Source organism: Panthera tigris, chromosome D1 (genome assembly GCF_018350195.1).
Source record: "Panthera tigris isolate Pti1 chromosome D1, P.tigris_Pti1_mat1.1, whole genome shotgun sequence".
Lineage (NCBI taxonomy): Eukaryota > Metazoa > Chordata > Mammalia > Carnivora > Felidae > Panthera > Panthera tigris.
This window is the reverse complement of record NC_056669.1, coordinates 63,251,740-63,278,124: the sequence shown is the minus strand read 5'-3', so window position 1 is coordinate 63,278,124 and position 26,385 is coordinate 63,251,740. Positions and strand designations below refer to the sequence as shown.

The 26,385-nt window shown below is 38.1% G+C and overlaps 3 protein-coding genes across 3 annotated transcripts; 1 reads left to right on the top strand and 2 right to left on the bottom strand.

The window, feature by feature from the left end:
* Positions 1–3,423: 3,423 nt before the first annotated feature.
* On the top strand, positions 3,424–10,913 carry LOC102970033 (olfactory receptor 2D3-like). Its single transcript, XM_007083164.3, has 2 exons — positions 3,424–4,332; positions 10,902–10,913. The coding sequence occupies exons 1-2, from the start codon at positions 3,424–3,426 to the stop codon at positions 10,911–10,913; spliced, it is 921 nt and encodes a 306-aa protein (XP_007083226.2).
* A 723-nt stretch (positions 10,914–11,636) lies between these two features.
* LOC102969750 (olfactory receptor 2AG1-like) lies at positions 11,637–12,569 on the bottom strand. The gene has a single exon (XM_015537941.1). The coding sequence runs from the start codon at positions 12,567–12,569 to the stop codon at positions 11,637–11,639; it is 933 nt and encodes a 310-aa protein (XP_015393427.1).
* A 12,549-nt stretch (positions 12,570–25,118) lies between these two features.
* Positions 25,119–26,069, bottom strand: LOC102969463 (olfactory receptor 2AG2-like). Its single transcript, XM_007083163.1, has one exon. The coding sequence runs from the start codon at positions 26,067–26,069 to the stop codon at positions 25,119–25,121; it is 951 nt and encodes a 316-aa protein (XP_007083225.1).
* Between the last annotated feature and the right edge of the window lie 316 nt (positions 26,070–26,385).

Here is a 26,385-nt window from a genome sequence, read left to right as displayed (position 1 = left end):
ATACATCACCGGAGTGCCTGGGTGGCTCAGTTGGTTAAGTATCTGACTTCGGCTCAGGTCATAATCCTGCAGTTTGTGAGCCTGAGCCCCGCATGGGGCTCTGTGCTGACAGCTCAGAGCCTGGAGCCTGCTTCCAATTCTGTGTCTCCCTCTCTCTCTGCCCCTCCCCTGTTCATGCTCTGTCTCTCAATAATAAATAAACGTGTAAAAAAAAAATGATACATCACATATAAAGTCGAATAGCTTTCCTTACATTTAATAACTTATCATAATCATCTTGTTATATCACTAAACTTGTATGTTATACCTTCTTAAATTTTACCTCTAAGCAAAATACAGTATCTCATCTTGCTTTAATGTGCATGTTTTTGTTTCATGTTTATTATTCACTTTTACTTACTTCTGTGAATGGGATATTTAAAACCTTCATCCATTTTTCTAATGGATTATATATCTTTTATTATTGATTTTAAGAAGTCTTTCTATATTAGGAATAATAGAAAAATTTTAAGTTTTTGAAAATACTTAGATTTATTTATTTTATTTTGTTTATAGTGGTCTACTAAATAGAAATCTGATATTTTTAAATCATCAGATTTTATTTTAAAATGTATTTATTTATTTTTAAAATTATTTTTAAAAAAGTTTTATGCTTATTTATTTTTGAGAGAGAGAGAGAGAGAAAGAGAGAGTGCGAGCAGCGGCGGCGGGGGGGGGGGGGGGCGGCGGGGGGTGGTAAGAGAGAGGGAACACATAATCTGAAGCAGGCTCCAGGCTCTGAGATGTCATCACAGGGCCTTATGAGGGGCTTGGACTCACAGTGAGATCATGACCTGAGCTGAAGTCGGACACTTAAATGACTGAGCCACCCAGTCACCCCTAAAATTTTTTATTTAAGTTCTAGTTAGTTAACAGACAGTGCAATATTGGCTTCCGGAGCAGAATTCAGTGATTCATCACTTACATACAACACCCAGTGCTTATCACAAATGCCCTCCTTAGTACCTGTCATCCATTTAACCGATCACCCACCCACCTCACTCCATCAACCCTCAGTTTGTCCTCTAGCGTTAAGAGTCTCTTATGGTTTAAATTGTCAGTTTTGTTAGTATTTTCCTTTATTATTTCTTTTTTTTCTTTCTTTCTCTCTCATTCTCTCTCTCTCTTTTGATGCATGTTTAGGAAAGCCTTTATGACCCAAAGATTAGATGGATGGATAGACACATGATAGATAGGGAGATGGACAGACTACCAATTTTCATTAAAAAAAAACTTAGATGTTTTTAAAAATTAGATCATTAACACATTCAGAATTAATTATTGCTTATACTTACATTATATGTATATATAAACATGTATCTATGATGTTCTAAAAAGCATAAGTAATTGTCCCATGGCCTTTGTTAAGTAAATACACTTATTTAAGATGCCACCTTTACCATATATTAAATTTTCATACATATTAGGATACATTTCAGTTCTATATGTATTAGTCAAGTGTTTTGTGCTTGCTCAGTATACACTATATTAATAAGGGAGGTAAAATTTACTATATATTTTATATCTGGTAGAATGTGTTCCTTATATCCCCTAATTTTTCTTTTCCACACTTTATTTTCTATCATAGAATTAGTCATCTAGATAAAATGTAGAATAGGATTATTAAATTCCCTTACAAAAAGTCTTCCGTGAACTTGGTTGGAATTTCAGTGCATTTATGAATTAATTTGGGCAAAATGAATACCTTGATAAGACTATGCTGTTTTGTTTACAAAATTAGTATGTCCATTTATTCAGATATCGTGTTTCATGATTTTCTTCAAATAGATCATGAATACTTCTTAGGTGTACACTTTGCTAAGTTTAAGCCACTGTGGAGGAATTTTTTTTTGCTAAGATTTCTACTTGTTTATTTTGGTATGTAACACAGGACTGTTCAGTTGTACAAGACTGACCTTGTACAAGATCACATTTCTTACTGGTTATCATAAACTCAAATTGCACCTTTTGATTTTAATTTTTTTTTATTTTAGAGATTATTTGTTTATTTTGAGAGAGAGAAAGAGAGAGAGGGTTGCAAAAGCAGAGGAGGGGCAGAGAGAGAGGGAAAGAGAGAATCCCAAGCAGGCTCTGTGCTGTCAGGGCAGAGCCCATCGCAGGGTTCCATCACACAAACCATGAGATCATGACCTGAGTTGAAATCAAGAGCCAGACACTTAACCGACTGGGCCACCCAGGCGCTCCTCCCTTTGATTTTTTAAAGGTATACAATCAAGTAATTTACAAATAACTTGTATCACTTTTCTGAAGACTTGTTCCTTTAATTCTTTCCATTGTCCTTTGGGCAAGATCCCCCAAAATTATTTAAAAATATCTGTTCATATATGTCTGACTGTTATTTTTGTGCCTACAGAGAGCTCTGCCATAGTGGATTAGCTCTTAAACTCATAAAACGAAGGTCTATGGATCTGTCTTTTAGGAGTGGATGTGGGAAATAGGCAGAAACAACTGGGTGAAAGTTTAACCTTCTTTACAATGAGTTTTTGAGTAAGAAAGAAAAAGAATTGCAGATTACAGAAAGAGTGAGAAAGCTAAAATTTTTTCTGAGTCTTTGTTTCATCATCTATATACTGGGGATGATAATAACCTCCTCAGATGAACAGAAGATTTAAAATAAGTGTAAAGAAACAAAGATGGCATCAGGACAGGGCCCAACACATTATAATTAGTATTGTTATTGGCAAAGGACCTTATGTAAAGAGAGATTATGTGTGGAGAACGGATTAAGACATATTTAAGGACGCTACTGAGTGCAACAACCACTGAGGCAGTTATTTCTACCGATGTTCCTGTGTACCCTCTTCACACTGAAAACAAATGAGGGAAGATTTATTTAAGGGCCAGGATCACAGACTACTACATCTTCCTTTAATTTCCCATTCGTTGCTCAGAGTGCTTCTTTAGGATTGTTTTGCAAAAATAATGAAAAAAAAAAAATCAGCCTTCACAAATGTTATCACACAGTTTTCAGCATAACAATCGAACTGGTTTAAAGCAGCATCAATTTGTTTGCTTCCCAAACCTACATCAAAGGAAGGATGCACTGTGAGCGGCACTATAGTCTTGTCAGGACCATAAGTAGTCCTGCTAAGGTTTGGTCATGTAGCATATTCAGGATGATTTCTGACCCTCTGGTGCAACTAAAAGACTCAAGGGGATAGAAAATCAGAAATGACTTTCATCTGTCAAAACTACTGAGCAAAAAGAGAGCTCAGTCTTCTGACATATGGAATCTGTCAAGAGATAGAAATTAATAGCTCAGTTCTAATGCTGGTTAATAAAATACCAGATACATTTTTTTAAATAACTGATCAATATGTGTTTCTTTTCTTGGTGCTGACCTATAAACAGTAATAAATTTTCATGGGAGAAGAAAACCAAACCTATGTGACTGAATTTGTCTTCCTGGGCCTTTCACAGGATCCACACACACAACTCCTGCTCTTCTTCCTTTTTCTGATCATCTATCTGCTGACTGTACTGGGAAATCTGCTTATCATTGTGCTCATCCACACAGACTCCAGACTCCACACACCCATGTACTTTTTCCTTAGAAACTTGTCCTTTGCTGATCTCTGTTTCTCTACCACCACAGTGCCCCAGGTGCTAGTCCACTTCCTGGCAAAGAGGAAAACCATTTCCTTTGCTGGATGCTCAACTCAAATATTTGTCTTACTTCTGGTTGGGTGTACAGAGTGCGCACTGCTGGCGGTGATGTCCTATGACCGGTATGTGGCTGTCTGTAAGCCCCTGCACTACTCTTCTATCATGACACATTGGTTATGTGTCCAGCTGGCCTTAGGGTCCTGGGTCAGTGGAGCGTTAGTATCTCTAGTGGATACCACATTCACACTGTGTCTGCCCTACCAAGGGAACAATATCATTAACCACTTTTTTTGTGAACCTCCTGCCCTCCTGAAGCTGGCTTCCACAAATACCTATAGCACAGAAATGGCCATCTTTGCAATGGGCGTGGTCATCCTCCTAGCTCCTGTCTGCCTGATCCTTGTCTCCTACTGGAATATTATCTCCGCTGTAATCCAAATGCAGTCTGGGGAGGGGAGATTCAAGGCTTTCTCTACCTGTGGCTCCCATCTCATTGTTGTTGTCCTCTTCTATGGCTCAGCAATATTTGCCTATATGAGGCCAAACTCCAAGATAATGAATGAAAGGGATAAAATGATCTCTGTGTTCTACTCAGCAGTGACACCCATGCTGAACCCGATCATTTATAGTCTGAGAAACAAGGATGTCAAAGGGGCTCTCAGGAGAGTGACTGCAAAATAGTCTCTTTTAAGGTGAGGATCTTTAATCATGATGAGAATTTTAAAGATGTAGAGAGAAGTGATTTTCTTATAAACTTTTCCCATTTTCATCCCATTCCTCCACTTCTTTTCCTTCTCCTATTTGCCTATATCTATTCTAAGAAAATTTAGTTAATTGCCTATTCAAAGCAAGGCATATTGATAGACAAAGGAAAGAAATATAGAAGGGGGTTTGCATGGGAGGATGGGTTAAATAGTGATGGGGATTAAGGAGTGCACTTGTAATGAGCCCTAGGTGTTGTAAGTTTTGAATCACCAAATTGTACACTTGAAATTAATATTACCACTATATGTTAACTAACTGGAATTTAAGTAAAATCTTTTTTATAATGTTTATTTGTTTATTTTTGAGAGACAGAGAGAGAGAGAGAGCATGTGCACAGAGTGGGGGAGGGGCAGAGAGAGAGAGACACAGAATCCAAAGCAGGCTCCAGGCTCTGAGCTGTCAGCACAGAGCCTGATGCGTGGCTTGAACTCATGAACCACGAGATCATGACCTGGCCCAAAGTCAGATGCTCAACCGACTGAGCCACCTAGGCGCCCCTGGAATTTAAGTAAATTTTTTTAGAAAGAAATAAAAGGCATCCAAATCAGCAAGGAAGAAGTCAAACTTTCACTATTTACAGATGACATGATACTTTGTACAGAAAAACCCAAAGACTCTACCAAAAATTTGCTAGAACAGATACATGATTCAGTAAAGTTGCAGAATACAAAATCAATGTACAGAAATCTGTTGCATTTCTATACACCAATAATGAAGAAGAAAAAGAGAAATCAAGGAATCAATCCCATTTACAAATGCAGCAAAACCCATAACATACCTAGGAATAAACCTAACCAAACAGGTAAAAGATCTGTACTCTGAAAACAATAGAACAGTTATGAAAGAAATTGCAGATGACACAAAGAAATGGGAAAACATTTCATGCTTGTGGATTGGAAGAACAAATATTGTTAAAATGCCTATACTACCCGAAGCAATCTACACATTTAATGACATCCCTATCAAAATACCAACAGCATTTTTCACAGAGTTAGAACAAACCTAAAATTGGTATGGAACCACAAAAGACCTGGAAGAGCCAAGCAACCTTGAAAAAGAAAAGGAAGGCTGGAGGCATCACAATTCTGGACTTCAAGTTATACTATAAAGGTGTAGTGATCAGGGCACCAGTGTAGCTCGGTTGGTTGAGTATATGATTTTTGCTCAGGTCATGATCTCATCATGGAGCCTGCTTCACATGTTAGGTTTCCCTTTCTGTCCCTTGAGACCACCCCCCCACCAAATAAATAAATAAACATTAAAAGAAAAACAACAAAACAAATACCCCAAAAGTATAGTGATCAAGACAGTATGGAACTGGCACAAAAACAGATATATAGATCAATAGAACAGAATAGAAAACCCAGAAATTAAACCACAACTATATGGTCAATTAATCTTTGACAAAGCAGGAAAGAATATCCAATAGAAAAAAAAGGTTCTTCAACAAATGATGTTGGGAAAACTGGACAGAAACATGCAAAAGAATGAAACTGGACCACTGTCCTACACCATACACAAAAATAAATTCAAAATGAATTAAAGACCTAAATGTGAGACAGGGAACCATCAAAATCCTAGAACAGAAAACAGGCAGCAACCTCTTTGACATCGCTGTAGCAACTTCTTACTGGAAATGTCTCCTGAGGATGGGAAACAAAAGCAAAAATAAACTATTGGGTCTTCATCAAAATAAAAAGCTTTTGTACAGCGAAGGAAGCAATCCACAATACTAAAAGACAACCTACTAAATGGGAGAAGATATTTGCAAAGGACATATCTGACAAAGGGCTAGTATCCCAAATCTATAAAGAACTTCTCAGAGTCAACACCCAAAAAGCAAATAAGTCAGTGAAGAAATAGGCAGAAGACATGAATAGACGTTTTTCCAAAGAAGACATACAAGGTTTTTATTTTTCTTTAAAGTTTATTTATTTTGAGAAAGACAGAGACAGTGTAAGTGGGGGAAGGGAAGAGAGAGAGGGAGAGAGAGAGAGAATCCCAAGCAGGGTCTATACTGCCAGCACAGAGCCTGATGTAGGGTTTCGAACCCACAAAGCCGTGAGATCATGACCTAAGATGAAACCAAGAGTGAGACACTTAACTGACTGAGCCACCCAGGTGCCCCCAAAGAAGACATACAGATGGCTAGCAGGCACATGAAATGATGCTCAACATCACTCATCATCAGGAAAATATAAATCAAAACCCCAATGAGATACCACCTCCCACTTGTCAGAATTGCCAACATTAACATCTCAGGAAACAAGAGATGTTGGCAAGGATGCAGAGAATGGGGAACCCTCTTACACCATTAGTGGGAATACAAACTGGTTCAGCCACTCTGGAAAACAGTATGGAGGTTCCTCAAAAAAATTAAAAATAGAACTACCCTACAACCCAGTAATTTCACTACTAGGTACTTATCCAAAGGATAAAAAAATGCTGATTCGAATGGGCACATGCACACCAGTGTTTGTAGCAGCACTATCGACAATAGCCAAATTATGGAAAAAGCCCCAATGTCCATCCACATAGGAATGTATAAGAAAGATGTGGTAAATATACATATATATATACACAATGGAATATTACTTGGTGATCAGAAGGGGTTCTTTATGATGGGATAATCAGAGCATACTTGTATCCCTGTGATTATGATCCAGAAGTGAAGAAGATAATGGTTTAAGATTAAAGAGACTCTGCAGGAACAAAATCTTTGGTAGGTGAAATACTAGTGACGGGGTCAGCCTTTAATAGATAGTTGTAAAGGGGGAAACCAAACATGAACATACAGTACATACACGTGGGTGGGAGGTTTGAAGAGAAAAAGATAAGGGGCTGGCCTTTCTTATTTCCCTTCTCTTTCTTACCCCATACTCCACATTCTATTCCAAGTAAAGTACATATGGGGTAAGATAATCAGCTGAGACTGAGGTGTGAAAGAGTCATTTTCAGAAAGAAAAGAAGATTGAGTTCAGAAGGTGGAGTAGTATATACTATGTTCTGGAAGGCATAGCTGAGTACTGCAAAAAAATGCTAAATTACAAGTTACTTTACCAGTTGAATATATTCATGATCAAATTACCAATGGGTTTTTGAGGTGTAGATGACAGAATCAAATATCCTTAGAAAGAGTAAGGAGAGAAAGAAGCTAGAACTGAACAGATAGCCAAGAAATGTACCTTAATACTATGTTTATGAGACATAATACATGATTTAAAAAATAAATTCATGGAAAAGAATTATTGTAAAGAAAAGGGCAACTTTGGGGGCACCTGGGTGGCTCAGTTTGTTGAGCGTCTGACTTCAGCTCAGGTCATGATCTCAGGGCTTGTGAGTTCGAGCCCTGCGTCAGGCTCTGTGCTGACCGCTCAGAGCCTGCAGCCTGCTTTGGATTCTGTGTCTCCCTCTCTCTCTGCCCCTCCCCCCAACTCTCTCTCTCTGTCTCTCTCTGGCTCTCTCAAAAATAAATAAACATTAAAAAAAACGAAAATGACAACTTTGAAAAAAGTTAAAACCTCACCATATCAAGATAAATTAGAAACTTATTCTAAAAGTTAAATACAATTATAAAATTATGAAGAAAAAATAACATATATAAATTGTTACCTAAAGAGAGAGTAGAAAATTACATCCTAGCAGTAAAATTACTTAAAGAAAACAAAAAAGAAAAAGATGGATAGATTTCACTACACAAATATTTTCAGTACTTCTGTGTCTACAAATCCTTACCATGCAGATATTTGAAAAATAACACACTGATAAAAAGTTATCACCACAAACGTAACAAATTATCAGTGTCCCTAATCTGTAAAGAACTCCAAAAACTCAAAAAGAAAAATATAAATTTATCTATTATGCAAATTAAAGTAATATATTTAAATTTATACCTAGTAAATTAATAAAAACTGTTCAACTCAATATGAAAATGAGTTAAGTACACATATGTTGCTGGTAAAAATGCAGAATGTTTAATATGAAAAAATTAATTCATCTTTTTATGTCAAGAATATTAAATAGATTTTGACTTTGGTTTCAGTAATTCCACTCACAAGAATTTATTCTGATGGAAAAAATCAATCACTGTTGACTCAGAGGTCAACATTGCTATTTTTACACACACACAGTGTTGACTCAGAGGTCAACATTGCTATTTTTACACACACACTAGTTGTATATCAATGACGAAATAGCCAATTCTATTACAAAGCATCCATATGATGTAATGTTATGTCACTACATAAAAATATTTTCAAGGCTACTTATTCACAGAAGAGTTAAGATTTATTAAATACTCATTGTATGCCAGGTGTTATTCTAAATATCTTACATTTATGTTTACTAACTTCTAAATCCTCACAATGACTATGAAGTAGGTCTTACTATTACTGCCAATATACAGCTTAGAGATTTGCAGATAGGTACAGAGAGGTTAAGAAACACGCTCAACGTTATGTTAGTGGGGGCATACTGAATTCGAACCTCGGTACTCTGACAACTGACCCCAGCCTCTTTGTCACTGCTCTTTACAGCTGCCAAATAATGTAGGGGAAAAATTCACTATGTATTAATAAATGAAAAAATCTCTACTTTATGTGCACATATAAACTCAGGGAAATGCATGCCTGCCTTCAAAATGAAAGAAAATGTATCTAAAAGTATGGAGGTTATCTCTGGGTAAGATTTTAGTTGGTTTTTGCCTATTTTTAATATCCCTAATTTTATTAATTTTTTAAAAGTCCTTAGTTTTACAGATGAAAGTGCTGTTATTAATTTTTAATAATTTTTTTATTATTTTTTAAAGAGAAAGCATTAGCAAATTTCCAAAAAGAGCAATATTCCCCAAAATAGTGCCACTTGGATGAACCATGTTATTTTGAAGCTTCAAAACAACCTGCAGATTTTGTTTAAGTATTTCCAGGCTTAGAAACAAATGGCAGTAGTACAGCATATTTAAGCCACTAGAAAATTAATTGATATGTTGTCCTCTCCTTTTCAGCACAAATACACATCCACAGACTCACACATCCACACATATTAAGCATATGAACCCTCTGCAATTTAGCTCCATTTCAAGACTGCAACCAGTTGTTTGTTTGTCTGTTCTGTTTACTGCCAAGGAGTAAGCATTGTTTCCAATGGACCTTGCTAATGAGATGTCCTTTCTATTTTATTCATTTCAGCAATATTTGGATTTTAGGCAGTATAAAAAATTTCCACATCAAAAACAAAGTCAAACAAAAACACCTGTTGGAGGGTCCAGGTGGGTCAGTTTCTGTAATGACTGTTTGGAAAAAGGAAGTTAGAACATGATACAAATCCATACAAACTACTACCAGTTTGGGCATTAATTAGGTTGCCTACGAGCTCTTGTAACAAGGTCAGGTGTCTTAAATTTGTGCAGATCTCAAGGTCTGCTCCCTTGATATGGGCCTTGTTTAGGCCCTTGAAACTTGAAACTTGAAACTTTCTTTTCTTGAAACTTTCTTTTCTTTGGTTCATACGTTGGTCCACTATGGACTTTCAAGTCAGAGGTCATGTCCAAAATTGGTAAAAGTTCCTTGTCTCATTCAACTTGGTAGCTAAATGGGAAAGTAGGCAAATTTTAAATAGAATGCAGATCATTTCTTATAAATTGCTTGATGGAAGAAAGACTTAAAAGAGCATTTGATAATGAGATATCACCTTGAATCCATCAAAATGTTGGAATAAAAAAGACAAAAAGTAAGTATTGACAAGGATGTGAGGAAAAGAAACCTTTGTGCAATGCTGGTGGGAATATAAATTGGTGCAGCCACTGTAGAAACGGTATGGAGATTCCTCAAAAAATCAAAATAGAAATATCATATGAAGCAGCACTCTCAACAATAGCCAAATTATGGAAACAGCCTAAATGTCCATCAACTGATGAATGGATAAAGAAATTGTGGTTTATATACACAATGGAGTACTACAGGGCAATGAGAAAGAATGAAATATGGCCCTTTGTAGCAACGTGGATGGAACTGGAGAGTGTGATGCTAAGTGAAATAAGCCATACAGAGAAAGACAGATACCATATGTTTTCACTCTTATGTGGATCCTGAGAAACTTAACAGAAACCCATGGAGGAGGGGAAGGAAAAAAAAAAAAGAGGTTAGAGTGGGGGAGAGTCAAAGCATAAGAGACTCTTAAAAACTGAGAACAAACTGAGAGTTGATGGGGGGGGGAGGGAGGGGGTGGGTGATGGGTATTGAGGAGGGCACCTTTTGGGATGAGCACTGGGTGTTGTATGGAAACCAATTTGACAATAAATTTCATATACTGGGAAAAAAAAGAAATATTATATGATCCAGTAGTTCTACTACTGGCTACTTATCCAAGGAAAATGAAAACACTAATTCATAAAGATATAAACATCCCTGTTTTAATTGTAGCATTATTTACAATAGCTGAGATATGAAAGCAACCCACATGCCTGTTGATAGATGAATGGATAAAGAAGATGTTACACACACACACACACACACACACACACACACATGCACATACAGTGGAATATTAATCAGCCATAAACATAGAATGAAATCTTGCCATTTGTGATAACATGGATGAACCTTGAGGGTATTATGCTAAGTAAAATAAGTCAGGCAGAAAAAAAAATTCCCATATGATTTCACTTATACATGGAATGAAAACAAAACAAAAGAACAAACAAAGAAACAACAGAAATAGACCATGGATACAGAGAATAAACTGGTGGTTGCCAGAACAGATGGAAGGATGGTGAAAATGGGTCAAGAGGAGTGGGAGATACAAGCTTCCAGTTGGGAATGAATACATCACCAGGATAAAAGGTACAGTGGGGATGAAAGGGAATACAGTCCATGATATTGTAATGGTGCTGTATGGTAACAGATGGTAGCTACATTTGTGGTGAACACAGCATAAAGTATAGACTTGTCAGGTCACTATGTTGCACACCTAACTAATGTAACATTCTATGTCAACTGTAGTTGAAAAAATAAAATAAAGTAAAATGGTAAAAATACAGACACACAAAATCATTTCAGAAGTCAGGTCACACTTCTTCATTTTTCTATTAAAAGATACACTCTGAGTTATAGTGTTTTCACCATGAGAATTAGCATATTTCTTCTGACTTCAAAGAGGAATAAATTTTGAGGGCTAGCCATAAGCTCTCCCTAGATGGTGGAATGTGTCTACAGCATGTATTTTCCCAGCACTCTCTTCAAAGCCCCCATGACTTCCTTATTCCTCAAGCTATAGATAAGGGGGTTCAGGGCTGGAGTGACAACTGTGTAGAAAACAGAGGTGATGTTGTCTTGCTTTGGGCTGTGGAGAGAACTGGGCAGGACATACATGAATGTGGCAGCTCCATAGAACATCCCAACCACAGTCAGATGGGAAGAGCAGGTGACTAGGGCTTTCTGCCTCCCCTCATTTGAGGGCATGTGAAGCACAGTAAACAGGATTAGTGCATAGGAAGAAATGACTGCAAGGAGAGGGGGCATCAGGAAGGTCACACCCATCACATACACAAACAGTTCATATCTAGAGGTATCTGCACAGGCCAACTTCAGCAAAGGTGGAATCTCACAAAGCAGGTGCCTGATGTTCCGGGCTTTGCAGAAGGGATACTGCATGGTATAGAAGGTATGTCCTAGAGCATTCAGGTATGCCAGTATCCATGCTGTGGCCACCATGAGCCAGCAGACCCTTGGCCTCATGAAGACCATGTAGTTCAGAGGATGACAAATGGCCACATATCTATCATAGGCCATGAAGGCCAGTAGCAGGTCCTCTGCACCACCCAGCATCAATGCCAGAAACATCTGAAGGGCACAGCCCGCAAAGGAGATGGTGTTTTCACTGCGCAGAAAATCCATGAGCGCCTTGGGAGTGACAACAGATGTGAAGAGGAGGTCCATGAGTGAGAGCTGCCCGAGCAGGAAGTACATGGGCACGTGGAGCCGGGAATCCACTGTGATGACCAAGAGCAACAGGCCATTGCTGGTCAGGGCCAACATGTACAGGACTGTGATTATGACACAGAGCAGTTCAGGAGACCCACTGTCTTTCAGAATCCCCATCAATATAAAGCCACTGCCCAGGGTGGAGTTCCAGTACTCCATTCTGTATTGTTTCTTTGGTTGCCTAGAACCAAACACATTCTCGGTGAATTTTTGCAAAGGTGGTCCCTAGTTTGTAACATCACAGGACCCTAAATGAATCCAACTCCCATTTCGAAAAGCCACATTTGGAGTGTTGTACCCAAGCCCAGAAAAGTCAGAAGAGACAGGGACACGGAATTGTGAGGGATCATGAATACAATGAGGTGTTGCCTTTCCTATTGGACTCTGACTTTAACTCTTGATCTCTCCGTTTCTGACACTTTTAATTGTATATTGATGAAAGAACCATCTAAATGGAGAGCAGGCATCATGGTAATAACTAAACATTGAGAGGTCATTATATGAAAGTATTATTCAGGACACCAAACCTGGACAAGTATCTTTCCAGAATGATTAAATTATCCCTCTCTTAAAGGTAGCTTATGTACTAGAAAGTAATATTTTAATACATAAGCCCTTGATTATTTTTGTACCTAGGTTTAAGTATAATGTTTGATGACTGATTTAAATTTTTTTTAACGTTTATTTATTTTTGAGACAGAGAGACAGAGCATGAACGGGGGAGGGTAACAGAGAGAGGGAGACACAGAATCTGAAACAGGCTCCAGGCTCTGAGCTGTCAGCACAGAGCCCGATGCGGGGCTCGAACCCTCCATCTGCGAGATCATGACCTGAGCCGAAGTCGGACGCTTAACCGACCGAGCCACCCAGGCGCCCCTGATGACTGATTTAAATGCCCAGTTAGTGTCCTAACAGACCTATTCTGAATATAAAACTCTAAAGCAGGTACAGAAATGTTTTTTTCAACAAAGCACTTCCACTCATTTTCCATACAGACTATGTCCACATTTGTTTGCAGCACTCAAGGCTGTAGATGGAAGCATCATGGGAAGAGCTAAAGTACGCCCACCTTAGTCACCTCTCTGGGCCAGCTCCACACTCTCCATGTGCCTGAAAGAGAAGGAATTCTAGACTGTCTCAGACTAAGGGGTGATGTGTTTGACATGGTGTTGGTTTTAGGAGCTAAACCTTTTGGATGAAAGGACATAGGTGTTTCTTTACAGGCTATGACAACATGTGAGCCTGGGAAAACTCAAAAATCTGATAACTGATGAGGCTCTGCCCAGGAATATCAGAGTGTTTGTGTTTGGGGGAAATGGTGAAAGGTGCTGGCAACAAAAGAGCATGTGCTGTATGCTGTAATCAGGCTCATTAATCCTATCTTCCCTCTTGTGCACCTGACCCAGATCCCCACTCTCCTTCTTGCAGGACCAGAGTATCTCCACTGGATTGAAGGGTCGTGGGGATAGGGAGGATGAACTCCTGTTCTGGAAAGCCACGTTTGGAATGTGGTATCCCACCCCAGAAAAGCCAGAAGAGACAGGGACTTGGGACTGACAGGTATCGATGTCATGCATCATGGGAACTAGGCAGATAAGTCCAATTCTGAACATGTGTTAAAGAATCTGTAAGAGAAGCATGTTTCTCTAAATCTTTCCCCTATACTGTGGCTTCTATATTTGGACATTTCACTGGTTCCCCTACGGGTCTCTTCTGGGTCCACAGGATTTTAATGGCACAAAAGGTATTATTAGAGCATATGACGGGCATATCATTTGCTCTCAGAGGGCCCTTTGGAGACTTTTTTTACCAGATAGGGGCAAAAATCTCTGAGCAGAGGGCAGAAAGCCCAGGAGTGCTAAAGATAGGTACTGGTATTTCCACCAAGAAGCAGACACCCTGGCCTGGGATGTGGCACAGACTCCTTCACCATTTTCACTGGTTTTTCTTCATGTTTAGAAAACCAAGAATAGAGGGCATTAGGATCAAGTACAGGCCCCAAAGCACTAGAGAATCTGGAAGACAGAGTAGCTTAAGTTCTTAGGGTCTGTTTGGGGCTCTGTTTCTCAACTCAGCATTCCTAGAGGCTGCACACTTCCCTGACAGAGAGACAAAGCCCTTACCTCAGGTAGTGAGAAGCCCAGATGGCCAAATGTGCAAAATGCCCTGTGGGTTGTTTGAAGGTGAAGGATTTTCCTGTAGAAATGGGGAAAGGGTGAGGCTTTTCCAGCAGGGTCCAACTGGTTTAAGTTTTGCTAAGCTGGGTTAAGAATCTGAGGAGTCTGACCAATACAGCTGTCAGGGCCCCTTCTGGTCCCCCTATTCTTCTAAAGGTCTTCTCTGGAGATGCAGTGGAGACACAGGGCTAGTTCAGTCCTTGGGTAGTTTCTGTGGCGCTCTTACTTCAGTGATGGGTTTCCTGCTCTCACACCCATAGAGAATTAGAAGAAACTGTTTCTGTCACTCAGTTCCCTAGGTCAAGAACCCATCCAGCTCTGGAGAAGTTGTCAGGCTGAGTTCTTGGGTCCAGATGCTCAGACTGCCATTTACTCCTGCTAGGGTCTGGGAGCAAGGATGAGAGCAGCAGGAATCTGGAAGAAGTAGATATTGGAAGAGCTCCCCAAGGGAGACCCTGCTGTGCTTGGCCTCACTGTCTCTGGGGAGGCTGTTCTGGCTCCTTTCCCATGACCCCTCACCCCTCTGCTTTATTCCATTCCTACATTCACAAGGACTTATCTTCTCAGCTGAAATGGCCTCCCCTGGAAATGCTGGTCCAGGAAACAAGATGTTAATGAGTCCTCTTGGGCATGTTTCCTGGCCTGGTATCCCTGCTCTTTTCTCTCACTAAATGAACTCAGATGCCCCAGGTATCTTCTATCCTCCCCTAAGGTGGCACTGATGGCCCATTTCTGAATTTCTGACTGGATAGGCCAAGAAGAAGGTCCTTTTCCTGGTCAGTGTCCTGCCCCAGATCTTAAAGTGGGTTTCGTGTCAGCTCTAGGATACTCCTTCCACCTCTTTCTCCACCCACCACCTCTACCACTTCCCTTTATGATCCTTTTAACCTGAACTTTTTCCAGTCCTCAGGACTGTGCCCTCTGAGCCGATAGTTATGAAGTCTTCCCTTTATTTACCTTTGGCTTTCCAATTTGGCTTTGCACGGATATGTGTGTCTTGGTGTTACTGTTGTCTACCGCCAGTGATTCTTGAAAAGACAGTGAGCCAGGTTCTAAGCATTGAGCAGGAAAAATAAAAACAGATACAGACAGTACTGAAGCTGCAAGGTCAATGTTAATTCAAATGTTTAATCGTTCCCAGAGATAAGTAAAGGCAGATGATAATGGTCTTTTACTGACAGTAGTAAGCTGAGATAAATACTGTCAAAAACAGTGAGGGAACGTAACCGTACACTTAAATTCTATGTACAGATAAATCATCATTAAACAGAGGATACATTAAACAAAAAATAAAAAAGTTATTGCCAAAGGCCCTCCCCAATAAAAATGTAATTCAGCCAGAAAAGAAGTGATGTCTAGAGAATAATATAATATAGGGTTCCATGGTACACAGAAAGAATTGATTCAGTAAATGAATTGGCAAACTTTCTTTTAGGTTTCTTTTTTTTTATTAACTTATTTATTTATTTGTTTAATTCTTTATTTACATCCAAGTTAGTTAGCATATAGCACAATAATAATTTTAAGAGTAGATTCCAGTAATTCATCCCCTATAACACTCAGTGCTTATCCCAACAAATGTCTTCCCTAATGCCCCTTACCCATTTACCCATCCCCCCACCCACAACTCCTCCAGCAACCCTCAGTTTATTCTCTGTATTTAAGAGTCTCTTGGGGCGCCTGGGTGGCTCAGTCGGTTGAGCGTCCGACTTAGGCTCATGTCATGATCTCGTGGTCTGTGGGTTTGAGCCCCGCGTGGGGCTCTGTGCTGGCAGCTCAGAGCCTGGAGCCTGCTTGGGATTCTGTGTCTCCCTCTCTCTCTGCCCCTCCCCTACTCATGCTCTGTCTCTCTCTCTCTCTCTGTCAAAAATAAACATTAAAAAAAATAAAAAATAAAAAAAGTCTCCTATTTTGTCCCCCTCTTATTTTTATATTATTTTTGCTTCCCTTCCCTTATGTTCATCTGTTTTGTTTCTTGAATTCCTCATATGAGTGAAGTCATATATCTGTTTTTCTCTGACTAATTCTGCTTAGCATCCACATAGTTGCAAATGGCAAGATTCCATTCTTTTTGATTGCTGACGAATACTCCATTGTATATATACACCACATCTTTATCCATTCATCTGTCGATGGACATTTGGGCTCTTTCCATACTTTGGCTATTGTCAATAGCACTGTTGTAAACATTGGGGTGCATGTGTTCCTTTGAAACAGCACACCTGTATCCTTTGGATAAATACCTAGTAGTGTAATTGCTGGGTCATAGGGTAGTTCTATTTTTAATTTTTTGAGGAACCTCCATAGTGTTTTCCAGAGTGGCTGCACCAGTTTGCATTCCCACCAGCAGTGCAAAAGAGATCCTCTTTCTCCGCATCCTCGCCAACATCTGTTGTTGCCTGAGTTGTTCATTTTAGCCATTCTGACTGGTGTGAGGTGCTATCTCATTGTGGTTTTGATTTGTTTTTCCCTGATGATAAGTGATGTTTAGCATGTTTTCATGTGTCCCTTAGCCATCTGGATGTCTTCTTTGGATAAGTGACTATTAATATCTTTTGCCCATTTCTTCACTGGATTGTGTTTTGGGTGTTGAGTTTGATAAGTTCTTCATAGATTTTGGATACTAACTGTTTATCTAATATGTCATTTGCAAATATCTTCTCCCATTCCATTGGTTGCTTTTTAGTTTTGCTAATTTTAGTGTCCTTTGCCATGTAGAAGCTTTTTATCTTGATGAGGTCCCAATAGTTCATTTTTGCTTTTGTTTCCCTTGCCTCCAGAGACGTGTTGAGTAAGAAGTTGCTGTGGCCAAGGTCAAAGAGATTTTTTCCTACTTTCTCCTCAAGGATTTTGATGCCTTCCTGTCTTACATTTAGGTCTTTCATTCATTTTGAGTTTATTTTTGTGTATGGTGTAAGAAAGTAGTCCAGGTTCATTTTTCTGCATGTAGCTGTCCAGTTCTCCCAGCACCATTTGCTAAAGAGACTGTCTTTATACTAGTGGATACTCTTTCCTGCTTTGTCAAAGATGAGTTGGCCATATGTTTGGTGGTCCATTTCTGGATTCTCTATTCTATTCCATTGATCGGAGTGTCTGTTTTTGTGTCAGTACCATACAGTCTTGATGATTGCAGCTGTGTAATACATCTTGAAGTCTGAGATTGTGATGCCTCCTGCTTTGGTTTTCTTTTAGAAGATTGCTTTGGCTATTCAGGGTCTTTTCTGGTTCCTTACAAATTTTAGGACTGTTTCTTCTAGCTCTGAGAAGAATTCTGGTGTTATTTTGATAGGGATTGCATTGACTATATAGATTGCTTTGGGAAGTATCGACATTTTAACAGTATTTGTTCTTCCAATACGTGAGCATGGAATATTTTTCCATTTTTTTGTGCCTTCTTCAATTTCTTTCATAAGATTTCTATAGTTTTCAGTTTTCACCTCTTTGGTTTGGTTTACTCCTAGGTATTTTAGGTATTTTATGGTTTTTGGTGCAATTGTAAATGGGATCAATTCCTTATCTCTCTTTCTGTTGCTTCATTATTGGTGTATAGGAATGCAACTGATATCTGTGCATTGATTTTATATCCTGCAACTTTGCTGAATTCATGGATCAGTTCTAGCAGTTTTTTGGTGGAATCTTTTGGCTTTTCCATATAGAGTACCATGTTGTCTGCAAAGAGTGAAAGTTTGACTTGCTCCTTGCTGATATGGATGCCTTTTATTGCTTTGTGTAGTCTGACTGCTGAGGCTAGGACTTCCAATACTATGTTGAATAACAGTGGTGAGAGTGGACATTCCTGTTGTGTTCCTGACCTTAAGGGATAAGCTCTCAGTGTTTCCCCATTGAGGATGATATTAGCGGTGGGTCTTTCATATGTGGCTTTTAAGATCTTGAGCTATGATATTTCTATCCCTACTTTTGTGAGGGTTTTTATCCAGAAGGTATGCTGTATTTTTTCAAATGCTTTCTCTGCATCTATTGAGAAGATGATTTGGTTCTTGTCCTTTCTTTTATTGATGTGATGTATCACATTGATTGTTTTGTGGATAACGAACCAGCCCTGCATTCCAGGTATAAATCCCACTTGGTCGTGGTGAATAATTCTTTTAATGTATTGTTGGATCCACATGGCTAGTATCTTGTTGAGAATTTTTGCTATCATGTTCATCAGGGAAATTGGTCTGTGTTTCTCCTTTTTAGTGGGGTCTTTTTCTGGTTTTGGAATCAAGGTAATGCTGGATTCATGGAATGAGTTCGGAAGTTTTCCCCCCATTTCTATTTTTTGGAACAGTTTCAAAAAAATAGGTGTTAACTCTTCTTTAAATGTTTGGCAGAATTCTCCCTAGAAAGCCATCCAGCCCTGGACTCATGTTTTTTGGGAGATTTTTGATTACTAATTCAATTTATTTACTGGTTATGGGTGAATTGGCAAATTTTTAATTGAAAATATATATATTTGCATTTTAAAACACTGATTAATGAAAAAGAGGAGGACACAAAGAAATGGAAAAAACATTCCATGCCCATGGATTGGAAGAACAAATATTATAAAAATGTCTATAATATCCAAAGCAATCTAGACATTTAGTTCCATCCCTATGAAAATACCAACAGCATTTTTCAGAGCTAGAACATATAATCCCAAAATTTGTATGAAACTGCAAAAGATATGGAATAGCTGAAGAAATCTTGAAAAGCAAAGCTGGAGGCATCAAAATTCTGGACTTCAAGTTATATTACAAGCTGTAGTGATCAAAACAGTATGGTACTGACACAAAAATAGATATACAGATCAATAGAACCGAATAGAAACCCCAGTAATAGGCCCAAAACTATATTGTTAAGTAATCTTTGATGAAGCAGGAAAAAATATCCAGTGGGAAAAAAGTCTCTTCAACAAATGGTGTTGGGAAAACTGGACAGCAACATGCAAAAAAAAAAAAGAAAAGAAAAAGAAACTGGACCACTTTCTTACACCATCCACAAAAAGAAAATCTAAATGGATTAAAGACCTAAAATGAGAACTGAAATCATAAAAATCCTGGAGAAGAACACAAGCAGTAACCTCTTTGACATTGGCTGTAGCAACCTCTTACTAGATATGTCTCCTGAGGCAAGAGAAACAAAAGCAAAAATAAACTATTGGGATTTCATCAAAGTAGAAGGTTCTGTACAGCAAAGGAAATAATCAACAAAACTAAAAGGAAACTTACAGAATGGGAGAAGATATTTGCAAATGACATATATGATAAAGGGTTAGTATACAAAATATATTGAAATACTAAAACTAAAAGTCTTAACAAAAATAATGAGACCAAAGTGGGATTTTTCTATGGGTACTTAAAGAAAGCTACAGAAGCAGAATATTAAAAGCCTCATTCATTTACATAAAATTATCATTTCCTATTTTAGAATTTTTTTGTTGAGGTAAAATTTGCATACAGTAAAATTCGCCTTTTTTTAGTACACAGTTCTGCAAGTTGTGACAAATTTGTATAGTTGTGTAACCACTACTCAAATCAAGATATCAAATTTCAACAACCCCCAAATTATCAAGTGCTCACGTAAGCCCTGCCAACTGTCTGATCTGTTGACTATCACTATTGTTTGGCCTTTTCCAGAATGTCATTTAAATGGTATCATACATTTTGAGTCTAGCTTCTTCCACTTAGCCTAATATGTTTGAGATTCATCCATATTCCTGTATTAGTAGTTCATTCCCACCATTCCAATTGTATGGATGTATCATAGTTTGCTTATCCATTCACCAGCAGAAGGACATTTTTGACGTTTCCACTTTTGTTAATTACAAAAAAAAGTTATAAATATTCATGGAAAGGTTTTTGAATGAGTATAAATTGTTCACTGGGGTAAATAACCTCAGAGTGAAGTTGCTCAGTTGTATGATACGTATATGCTTAAGTTTATAAGAAACTGGCAAACTGTTTTCCACAGTGACTGAACCATTTTGCATTCCCAATTTTATTTTAATTTTGCATTTTGTTAAGCTGTAAAATACATGCTTTTTAAATAAATGAAATATTGCCTGCAGCCTTAAATTGCAAGTCCTCCCAATTAGCATTTAAAGAAACAAAAAGGAGTCTTGAGAAGTGAGCAGGATTGTTTATGCAAGTAAAGAAGGAGGCTTGATTCAAGACATAAAATCATTTGGGGAAACACACACACTCACACACAGAGCTGTGTGTGAGGTAATGATATTAAAATTCAAATGTACCATTTTATAAAATTATAAACTTTTTGGCAGCTGAATCATAAACCTCTGCTTTGTTGACAAGCACTGCAGGGTTGGGGGAATGGGCAAGCACAAGGTGGGAAGCCTGATTATCATGGCAAGAGTCATGAATGGTAGAAAAGGATGTGGAAACTAAAGCTATAAACATGTCTTTCAAGATAATTTTCTCTAAGAAATGGAGTATACCTGGAGGAGGGATGTGGTTCAAGGAAAGGTGCTTTAAGGTGGTAGAAACTAGTGCACATTGGTAATCTATGGCAAATGTTCCAGGAAATACGGAGATGATCCAGAGGAGAAGCAAGTAATTCCAAGACCAATTTCTTTGAGGAGTAAGAGAGCTAGGTATCAAAAGCACTAGTGGAAAGTTTGGCCTCCAATGGGCTTTTTTTTTTAATTTAAATTCAAATTAGTTAACATACAGTGTAGTATTGGTTTCAGGAGTAGAACCCAGTGATTCATCTCTTACATATAATACCAAATGCTCATCCCAATAAGTGACCTCCTTAATTCTCATCACCCCAAACCAGCCTCCCCTCCAGCAACCCTCAATTTGTTCTCTGTATTTAAGAGTTTCTTATGGTTTGCTTCCCTCTCTGTTTTTTTAACATATTTTATTTTTCCTTCCTTTCCTCTATATTCATCTGGGTTTTTTTTCTTAAATTCCACATATGAGTGAAATCATGATATTTGTGTTTTTCTCTATTGTGCTTACCATAATACACTCTAGTTCTATTCATGGTGTTGTAAATGGCAAGATTTCATTCTTTTTGATTGCCAAGTAATATTACATTATATATAGATGTACACACACACACACACACACACACCACCCCTTCTTCATCCATTCATCATTCCATGAACATCTGGGCTCTTTCCATAATTTGGCTATTTTTGATAGCACTGCTACAAACATTGGGGTGTATGTGCCCTTCGAATCAGTATTTTTATATCCTTTGCATAAATACCTAGTAGTGTAATTGCTGGGTCTTAGGGTAGTTCTACTTTTAATCTTTTGAGGCACCTCCATACTATTTTCCACAGTGGCTGCACCAGTTTGCATTCCCACTAACAAAGCAAAGTGTTCCCCTTTCTCTGCATCCTCTGTTGTTTCCTGAGTTGTTAATTTTAGCCATTCTGATAGGTGTGAGGTGGTACCTCATCATGATTTTCATTTGTATTTCCCTGATGATGAGTGATGTTGAGCATCTTTTTATGTGTCTGTTAGCCATCTGGATGTCTTCTTCTCCAATAGGTTCTTTTAAATGACAAAAAGCTATGTGCAGATGGGCTGCTAAGTTTGGTAGTGGAAGATGACGAAGTCCCATATGACTCCTTTTTTGTCAAGGATGTATGATTCAAAGTCATAAGCTGAAAGTGAAGGTGTAAAATGGTTTCTTCAGAGAGTAACAAACAGATTATATTAGGGTGGTGCAATGGGATGATAAGACTATATTGCAAAAAGTCAAAGTTTCCAAATCAACTTGAGTTAAATACAACTGCAATGAATATACCAGTGGGATTTGGGGGACATATAGCTGATGATTCAAAAGTTAACCAGGAAGATTAAATAGATAATAAAACTTAAAAAAAGGTTGGTGAGGAAAAATGAGAGAGAAGAGTCTTGATAGACCACTACAGAACTAGTCCAGAGATAGTTTTATTGTTGCTATTTATAAGAAGATAGGTTATAGCCAAACAATTGTAAAAATAACAACAAATTAATAACATGTGAGGATTATTTAGAATGCTAATAGGAAAATTTAGCTATTTGGAAACACAATTAACTTAAAGCCTCACCATACTTCATGTACCAAAATAAATCACACAAAAACTAAAAACTTAAATATCACTTATGAAATTATTAGGCAAATCTAAAAGAAATATACGTAAATATTTTCTGAATTAAGAATGAGAATTACTAGAGTACAATCTTCTGAAGAATACAAGGGAAAAAAGATGGATATATACTAACTGCATAAATACTATAACATTTCCTAACCAACAAATTTAGATTCAGTATCTAAATAAGAAACTGAAAACAAATGTTGCCTACGTATATAACAATCAAGTTTTGCATAATCTTCATCTATAAAGAGCTACAAAAAAATCATTAGGATAAAACAAAATTAATATAAATTAAAACATTGCTATGTTTACTAAATTGACAAAAAGAGTTCATAAGACAGGATTAGAAAGACGATAGTGAGGCAGGCACCCTTGCATAATGCTAGTCAGAATGCAAAGTGTTTCTAACTTTCTGAAAAGTAATTTGACTCTTTACAACAATAATTATAAAGAGTATCTTTGCCATTTCTCAGTAATTTCACTCCTAGAAATTTGACCTAAGATAAAATCACCCCTCACATAAGAAAATTTGGGGGACCAAAACTAAATGTAAGCAATTGACTAATCATATTACAGAAGATTTATATGATGGAAAATTATGTAGTCATTTAAAATTAAGTTTTTTCAAGACTACTTACTATTTATTCATAGTTGAGCCAGCATGTTTTAAGCACTGTTTGCCAGGCTCTGATCTTAGTGCCTGATATATATTACCTTATTCAATCATACTGAAAACATCGTGAGTTCATCATGAGTCCTATTATCATCACCACTTTTAAGATAAGCAAACTGAGGCACAAAGAGTTTGAGTTAGTGTCCAAAGATGCACAGATAACAAAGGGAAAACCGAGAGTCACACTCACATACTCTGGCCCCCTCCTGCTGCTATTCACTTCCTCCCCCTAGACTATAATGTCCCCTTATAGTCCCATCCCCAAGGAATAAGGTTCACTAAATTTTATATTACAGACAAAAACCAGGACTTTAATCAGCATGTACATAACAACTGCATAAAATACATATATGGATAACAAAAAAAATGAAAGGAAAACTTTACAGGTAATTTGTTCTCAATTTCTGAATTTCCCGTTTTTATGATGAACTTGGTTTAGTTTTATAAATTAGCTTTAGCTCTTATGATTTAGCTTTATAGATTAAGCAATTTAAGATTATCTCTATAAAGGAAAAAAAAAGTATTTCTGAGTTTCACAAATTACTATCCTCAAAAAAAAAATTCCAACTATATAGAACTTCTTACCTGAACAGATGTTAGTTTCCATGTTTTGTTACTAATCTTCCCACACTAATACCAAATGACAAAATAAAGCATATTTAAGCTAGCTAGAAAGTCAATTATATATTTTATTCCTCTTTTCCTATGGACACAGACATATACATATACTCACCTCAAGAATATGAGTTCCTTGCAATTGTTTTGATGTTTCAAAACATGTCTGTATACAGGTAAGGTCACATTTTTTAAGTTTATTTATTTATTTTGAGAGAGAGAGTGGGGAAGGGGCAGGGGGCAGGGGGAAGAGAGAATCCCAAATAGGCTCTGTGAAAGGATGGAGCCTGATGCGAGGCTTGATTCCATGAAGCTTGAGATCATGACCTGAGCCAAAATCAAGAGTCAGCCAGGCGCTCTGTGGGTCACATTTTTTAAAAAATTCAAGTAATATAAAGAACAGATGTCTCTGTTATTATATCTACACCTTACTTCAAATCTGTCTCTGTGATTATATCTCTACCTTGCTTCACATTCTATTTTATTCATTTCTCTTTTTTAACTTTAATTTTAGTTTTAGGTAGTATAGAAATGCCCGATTTAACCTTATGCACTATCTCAGCCTATGTATTATCTTTATTTATGTATTCAATATGGACGGTTTCTTAAGACTGAAGTACAAATGCAGTTACAAATCTATTACTTTTTCTAAATAATCACTTGAAAAACCATCTGCCTAATAAACAAGAGCCTAATTTATCTTCTAAGGATACTTCTCTTTAATTGTCTAAGAATCTAGTTCAAAGAAGAGCAATCATCCTCTGATATTTAGAGGCTGCTGGAGATTGGTTAACTAGTTTTAGGCTGTTTTCCACTGCTACATGATATTGAAACTAATGCTGCTTCTCACTGCTACATGATATTGAATCTGAAACTTGGTCTCCTACTGTGTCTACTTGTTAATCATGTCAGGATGATGCCTCACCATGGAGTGAGTCTACGATACCCATCCCATGCTTTTCTTCTAGTTCCTTTCACAATATGGGCTTCCAAGGTCACGGTGATATGTCCATATGAGTACAGCTTAAGATCTCAATGCTCACAACTAAAGTGTTTATATCTTCGCACACAGAATATCATATAAAGACAAACTGTGCACTGATTTTGATTTGGATAAGAAATGGTGAAAAATAAGCCATGAATTCTTACATTGTGGAGTGGGTTGGCAATATATAATTTCCTAGGACCCTCCTCAAGGCCCCCATCACTTTCTTATTCCTCAAGGTGTAGATAAGGGGGTTCAGGGCTGGAGTGACAACTGTGTAGAAAACAGAGATGATGTTGTCTTGCTTGGGGCTGTGAAGGGAACTGGGAAGGACATACATGAATGTGGCAGCTCCATAGAACATCCCAACCACAGTCAGATGGGAAGAGCAGGTGACTAGGGCTTTCTGCCTCCCCTCATTTGAGGGCATGTGAAGCACAGTAAACAGGATTAGTGCATAGGAGGCAATAATGGCAGAAAGAGGAAGCAAAAGGAAAACCACCCCCGTCACATACACCAAGAGTTCATATCTGGAGGTATCTGCACAGGCCAACTTCAGCAAAGGTGGAATCTCACAAAGCAGGTGCCTGATGTTCCGGGCTTTGCAGAAGGGATACTGCATGGTATAGAAGGTATGTCCTAGAGCATTCAGGTATGCCAGTATCCATGCTGTGGCCACCATGAGCCAGCAGACCCTTGGCCTCATGAAGACCATGTAGTTCAGAGGATGACAAATGGCCACATATCTATCATAGGCCATGAAGGCCAGTAGCAGGTCCTCTGCACCACCCAGCATCAATGCCAGAAACATCTGAAGGGCACAGCCCGCAAAGGAGATGGTGTTTTCACTGCGCAGAAAATCCATGAGCGCCTTGGGAGTGACAACAGATGTGAAGAGGAGGTCCATGAGTGAGAGCTGCCCGAGCAGGAAGTACATGGGCACGTGGAGCCGGGAATCCACTGTGATGACCAAGAGCAACAGGCCATTGCTGGTCAGGGCCAACATGTACAGGACTGTGATTATGACACAGAGCAGTTCAGGAGACCCACTGTCTTTCAGAATCCCCATCAATATAAAGCCACTGCCCAGGGTGGAGTTCCAGTACTCCATTCTGTATTGTTTCTTTGGTTGCCTAGAACCAAACACATTCTCGGTGAATTTTTGCAAAGGTGGTCCCTAGTTTGTAACATCACAGGACCCTAATGATGACCAATATGAATCCAATAAGGATTTATAATTGGAAACTGACTTTAACTCCTGATCTCTCAGTTTCTGACACTTCTAATTGTATCTTGATGAAAGAACCACCTGAATGGTCATATTCAGCTAAACATTTCTTAACAGAAAGCAATCTTGGGCTGCCTGGGTGCCTCAGTCGGTTGAGCATCTGACTTGGGCTCAGGTCATGATCTCACAGTTTGTTCCA

Excerpts from the sequence above, each read along its gene's own strand:
- LOC102969750 (XM_015537941.1), bottom strand. The coding sequence starts at position 12,569 with ATGGAGTACTGGAACTCCACCCTGGGCAGTGGCTTTATATTGATGGGG.
- LOC102969463 (XM_007083163.1), bottom strand. The coding sequence starts at position 26,069 with ATGGAGTACTGGAACTCCACCCTGGGCAGTGGCTTTATATTGATGGGG.
- LOC102970033 (XM_007083164.3), top strand. The coding sequence starts at position 3,424 with ATGGGAGAAGAAAACCAAACCTATGTGACTGAATTTGTCTTCCTGGGC.